Source organism: Centruroides sculpturatus, unplaced genomic scaffold, assembly GCF_000671375.1.
Source record: "Centruroides sculpturatus isolate CEXI.00-Female unplaced genomic scaffold, Cexi_2.0 scaffold777, whole genome shotgun sequence".
NCBI lineage: Eukaryota > Metazoa > Arthropoda > Arachnida > Scorpiones > Buthidae > Centruroides > Centruroides sculpturatus.
The window spans coordinates 259,372-265,901 of NW_019384982.1; the positions used below are offsets into that span (position 1 = coordinate 259,372).

General features: G+C 40.9%; 1 protein-coding gene across 1 annotated transcript in view; it reads left to right on the forward strand.

The window, feature by feature from the left end:
• The window catches only part of LOC111632804 (connective tissue growth factor-like), a 33,568-nt gene extending 27,341 nt beyond the window's left edge, over nucleotides 1-6,227 (forward strand). The window contains exon 5 of the mRNA XM_023377331.1: nucleotides 192-6,227. Within this exon, the coding sequence (XP_023233099.1) occupies nucleotides 192-452 (261 nt within the window). The 3' untranslated portion in view covers nucleotides 453-6,227. The remainder of the gene's footprint in view (nucleotides 1-191) is intronic.
• The last annotated feature ends 303 nt before the right edge of the window (nucleotides 6,228-6,530 follow it).

Genomic DNA, 6,530 nt, shown 5'->3' on the forward strand with positions numbered 1-6,530 from the left:
TAAAACGCCATCCTTTCCGAGCTTTTCGCGCGTGTGGCGGGTCGGCGGGCGGACGAATGTTTAATGGAAAGAAAACGAAGGGAGCGCGCTCCCTTCGGAGGTACGAGACGAAGGATTAACGCCGTGTCGGGAAGCGTGCGAAAAGCGGATGTCGGAGCGGAGTTTGAATTGGTTTCCGCTTTGTTTTACAGAGGAACCATCTCTGCAGAGCGACGGTGAAGAGTTCGTCGCCCGTGCGCATCGTGGACGACAGGAACTGCTCTAGCGTCAAACTGTACGAACCGAAATTCTGCGGCCGCTGTCGCGGACGGCGCTGCTGTCGACCGCGACTGTCGACCACGGTGGAGATGACGTTCGACTGCTCGTCGTCGGACCGAGAAGAAGGATCGCCGCTGCGCCTGGCCAGGGATTACATGTGGATCGTCAAGTGCGTCTGCGACGACCGTTGCTAACGCCCACGCATATCGGCTTTTAACAACCACAAATTCATAGTTTTTTAGGCGGCGCGGCCGCCCAGTATACGACGGTGGCCGGTCGTCCGGAATTCGTCTTTAGAACTCGTGTCGGCCCCCACGCCTTCCGCCCGCCCCGTCCCGGACGGCTCTCCCCCTCTTAGATCCCATCTCCCCAACACTTACGACGGTCTGTTCACCAAATACGTACGTTCCGGCACCGCGCTCCCGACAACCTTAGACTCGCACCGATCCTTGTAATGAACGAATTAAATATTTTGTCACGTTTACCTTCGTTCCTCTTCCTTACCTCTTCTCGCCGGTCCGAATCCCCTCGTTTCTTACTCGCCTCCCCAAACTTTCGCAATTGCATTCTTTTGCAATTCCGAAACGTCCGCCACGCGCCGACTCCAGGCGTTTGGGTAGGGCGGTGTTTTCCACCGTCTTCGCGGCCCGTAAAAGAAGACGCGAAACGGCAAGGCGAAGGAAGCCTCCATTTTTTTTTTTTTGTTTTCGTTTTTAAGACGCGCGTGACGTAGATAACGAAGGCGGACAAAGACCGCGCGGATTCCGGTTTCGGCACCGCCTCTTTAAATTCACGCGGAATATAAGAGAGAATGTTTTTTAGGTCGAACGCCACGCGCCTTCGTATACACCCGGAAGAAGGTCGAACGCCATTTTTCCACTTCCGGTAGGCGAAAAGACCGCGCGTCCGTGGGACGACGTCGAACCGATACTTATAGAAACGCCGACGGGCTACCGATACGTTAATTTCCGCTGAAAATAGTTTGGCATCCACCCGTTTTGCACTTCCGGTTGTTATATACGACGAAAGAAAAATATGGCCGCAAAAAGAGACTTTTACATTTTGCGAGACTCGGGCAATCTCGAAACGTAGAGAAATGAAAAAAAACACTCGAGTTTTTTTTCTGTATGTATAAAAGTAGATACTTTTTTCGGCTATATTTTTGATAGTTCTTGCAAAGTTTTATCGTAACTTTCATCCAGAAATTCCTTTAGTGTGTGATGTCTGGTGTGCGTGCGTGTGTGCGTGAGGTAGTGGCACGATTTTTCGTCCGCTTTGAAGCGTAAAATTCCGTGTCCTCTGTCGAAATTTTCTTATTTTGGAGGCAGGTTTGTCTACCGGGGCGACGATGCTATTCAATTTTGCCGGTCGAAGGTGGATTAAGTGGGGAGGTAGAAGGGAGTCGCGCGTCCTATGTGGAGTGGGATAATGAAAATGTTACTACCATTTACAATTTTTTATACAACTCGCCTCTACTCCCAAACTAACCTTTTTCCCATTTTATAATAAATAATAATATAAAAAGTTTTCGATAAAATACGGTAACGGATGGCGCCGTCGCAATTTAAATTTCTTGCCGGAAAAGTTAAGTAACTGGTGGCTGGATTTTCTAATAACGAAACCGGCCTCGATCTTCGCACGATTTTGCAAACTTGTCTGGAATCCAAAAAGTGGAAAACCTCTGTCTTAATTAAGACACGAAATCTTACTCTCTCGTTCCTCCCGCTGGACAATTTCCAAGCGTCGTTTTCGGACTAAGAACTTAAAAATTCGTTTACTGCTAAAGTTTGCTAACGATACTCCCAGCGGTTAAGGCGTCAACCTACCGCTCCGGGGTCCCGTCGTCAAATTCGGCGGTGGAAACCCCCGAAACCCCGGAAAGGTCGCGTGTACCCGATATTTCGGATCCGCTTCCGGTCACCCGGTCGTTCTATTCGGAGTGGCCGAACCTACTTTAAAAGGGCCGACAAAATTTTCGGCCCTTTTATTGCCCGTGGAGCGGAGAGTCCAAAAAATCAGCAATAACACGAAAGCTAAATAACTTTCCGTGAAAGCGGAGGGAGAGGAGTAAAACTGCAATTTCTTTACCGATAGTCGCTAATTATTCTTACAGTACAGTACGTTAGTGCCTAACGTACTGTACTGTACAAGTAGAAAGAACGTTTCCGTCGTCCGTTTCTGCGTATCGGCGATAAGCCTCTGACCTAGTTCCGCTGGCGGATACACTGCGACGGAAAACAGAAAAAGAAAACGAAAAGAAATCGTTTATACATCCATTTCGATTTTATAAAAAAAAAATACAGAAATTCGAACGACCCGTATTAATGGTATGGCAGGAACGACGTCAGAATTGCGAGACGAATGATCGTACGACGATAGCAAATGGTTGCAATCGGATTCCCGTACGTGTTTTCTGTTTCTACTTGTTTTATTTTTCTTTTTTTTTTCGTGCAATAAACTTTGTATCCGCGCTGGTATTTTTATGCCGAGCTTAATTTTTTTTCTAAAGAAAAGGAATTAGGAAAAGCTCGGCATGTAACACTCCGGACAGTTAAATATCTACGGATATTTAAAGACATTTTAATGTACAGTACAGTACAAATACGTTTACCTTTACCCTAAAAATATTCATTCGAAATGCCGAAGTTACCGAGTTATTTAAGAAAATTAACCAGTAAACCCAACGTCGCAATGTACTGTACAATACATTGTTGTACGACGTCGTCGAGGTAGAATTCTACAATCCGAAAGATAATTCGTTTACTAAGCGGTGTTGCGTGCATATCCCGAAACGATTTAATTCCATCGATATTTTCGAACGGAAGAAAATCGGAAATTCCGGAAAGACTAAATAAATATTTTTTTAGTCCGGGGCTTAACTTTAAATCTCTTTCCGCCACTAATGGAAAGAGAAATCGGCATTAAGAATAATAATTCCTTTTCTATTTGGTTACTTTTTATAAATAAGCGTAGGCTTCGAATCGAATCCGTTTCGCTTATTTTTTCGCGCGTTTCTCGCTTCTTCGTCACGAGCCAAAATGAGGTATTTCGCGCGAGAAACTGTTTTTTTTCTTTTTCTGCCACTTCTCGTAGCGTTTAACGTCTTTTTTGATTCTGTTTGTGTTCGGAAGTTTCTACACGCCGTTAGTAGTTAATTTTGTGGAAAATGACACGCACCGCAGACTACTATTAAAACTTTCGTTAAAGATACGAGATTTGTATTTTCGAAATCAAATATTAATTTATGGGGGCGTTGTTTAGTAAAGCGCCTTTATCCAGCCGCATAAACGAGCCAATGACGTAACGGTTTGGTTGGAAACGGGCTCGTTTACGCAGCCGTATTTTATTAGACACGGCGCCCCGTAAATTTCGAATAGAAACTAGATTATGTTCGAACGGAATAAGAGTGGGATGTATTCTTTAGTCGTAATTAAGTTAAAACATGGTCACGCAAAATTGTTTAATACCCCGTTTTCCCGCAGTCTACGATATTAATGATCCGTATCAAATTTGGAAGAGTCGAGTGCCTATAAATTAGAAAAAGTCGACGTTTTACCTTAAACGAGAAAAGATACTTTCAGACAGCTCGTCGAATTAATGGCAAGATCATACAAAAATGTACGCATTCGTTCTTGGAGAAAAGCGGTTAACATCGGACGCGTAATGGAACTACCGTAGAATGCGCGGAACTCGGGCTTTATTAGCTGTAACGAAATCGAACATAAAAAAATATGAAAATTATCAAAATTTATCAGAATATCTGACTTTTCTTTCAAACACCCGAAAAGTTTCTATTTAATTTTGTTAAAATAGATTAAATTTCAAAGAAATGTCTTTATAATACGATTATATAGGCTATCTATTTACAATACGAGTATCGGATCGAAATGAAAACGCACCCCTCAATATCTGAACGAATGCTTTCCGCGCCGTCCTCGTCGATACTATTTTTTCCCATATAAAATCGATCGACATGGCGGAACACGTTTGCCAACCTTCCCAGGATTTTTTTATCAATTGTCTCCCCAATGCCATTACTTTAGTCCGGGAGGTCTTCTTATAGCGACTGCATTATTTTTCCTCCTCGATAACTTATCGCGAATAACACGTACGAGTCTTAAACGATTTTAAAAAACAATCTAAGCGCAAATATAATACTCGTATTTTGTCGAGAAAATCGCGCGTAATGTTATATTAGCGACGCGCGGAAAACGGATGAAATTTAAAAGAATTTAAGAAAAATAGTCAAACGATTTTTTGGGGGTTAAAACCTTTTTTTATATAAACTTCGACATAAATTGGGGAAGTGAGAATCCAGACGAGTATACCGTTTTCGGTTTGGGATGGACGAAATAAGCGGCTTAACCGCGCTGGCACGCAACGAGAAGATGGACTCCGGCAAATTAATCTACGGGAATGGCCACAATTTGGCCCCGGTCGACGAGATTAGGGAATGCGCGGTAATTACTTCCTTAATAACAAAGATTAATATCGTTTACGCAATAATACTTCCAATGGTGTTGTTCGGGTAAAACTTCGGATGCCAGAAAAGCCAGAGTAAACGGATCGATGGCTTCGAATTCGGATCTATAAGAACGATTGCGTGGGAATTAGCCTAAATGAAAATCGACTTAAAGCAACGATTTGGACAAAAATATAGACCCGTATTAAATACGAAGCATGGAGGAATTCGAGGAAATAGAAATGACGGAAGGTAAATTTTTCCCGCAAAGATCCGCGTACGGTTCAAATATCTAAACGATTTCATCATTTACGAAACGGTTCGGAATCGGAATAGGTATTGTACCCGTACATATTTGACTCGAATGCTTTACTCTATATATTTAATATCGCCTTTTGTTAATTTATTAATATTACTACTACCGCTGCTAGAAAATAATATTTCGTCGCCTTTAAAAACATTAAGATAAAATAGTTTTTCTAATTTTTATTTTTTATTTTGAAAATGAACATGTTCGAAAACCTTAAACTAGGCGAACATAAAAAATATATTTGATTTTTATCCGCGGGGTTCTCGTTGGCGGGGAGGCAATTTCTTTTTCTTCCAAACATTACCTTTTGTAAATTAAATGTTTTTTAGAAACGTTCCGAATTTTTAATTTTTTACAAATACACATTATTCGGAATATTCGGAAAATCGAAAAGAAAACGGAGATGGAAAGATAATTTTAATTACCAAAATTCTATAATGGCGGAGATAAAAAAAACCAGAGAAACGTACCGGGCTACAAATTGAAGAAAATGAGGACAAAAAGTGAGAAGAACAAATATAGATACGCGCGTGAAAAATATATCGATGAAAATATAATTATACGCTCACTTGTCGGTTCTATTTTCGTAATTATTCCGACGCGTAAGACAATTCGAAGAAATCGATCGTGTCGGACGACTGTCGTTTTTCGTAACGAAATCAATTTATTGGCAATTAAAATATATCGCTAATTAAATTCAAATTTTAAAAAATGTTTTAACGAAGTTTAAGAATTTTCCAAGAATTCCATTTTTCTACAACCTTTTTTGCTTTATTTTACATAATTCGTAGTAATTTTACGTAGCCACGCCGATAGACGACTACCCGCTGCTGGGAATTTGAAGAAGCGCCGAAAGACGTCGCAATGGTAATTCGAATATAATTAAAATTTGAATCGTTAGCATTAATTATTAAAGGCGCTTCGAATACCGGTATAAAATAAATATAGTATTTTATATAACTTAAAGCTTAAAAGAGTTAACGCGTAGCTTGTCTGGGGCGCCAAAATTTTTTTGCTGCGGCCTTGCCCAGAAGTAGAGTAAAACGAAATAAAAAAAAGTGTAAGATTGTTATTAAATACAATTACAAATAACCTTATTAATAATCCGCTCTAATTTATAAAACTTTTAATAAGAGCGTAGAAGCTAACCCAGTGTTTCTCAACATCTAACGAATCGTCGCCCCCTTCAACGTAGTATCGCCCCCTTCACTACAAAATTCCCATGCCGAGGGACAAGGCTAAAGCCTAATTCGTACTGCATCGAATAGACTAGTTACTAGTATAATGTTATTTGTTTAATTATTGTACTATATAACGAATAAAATATCTAATTATTCTTAATATAATGTTTTACTATATCGCCCCCAAAATATAAATTGTTACTAATCGCCCCGTCAACATGGAAAAACGCCCACATGAGGGCGATATCGCCCCCGTTGAGAAACACTGAGCTAACCGATTGCGTCGAAGAATAAGGATAAATGTAACTGGTACAAATAA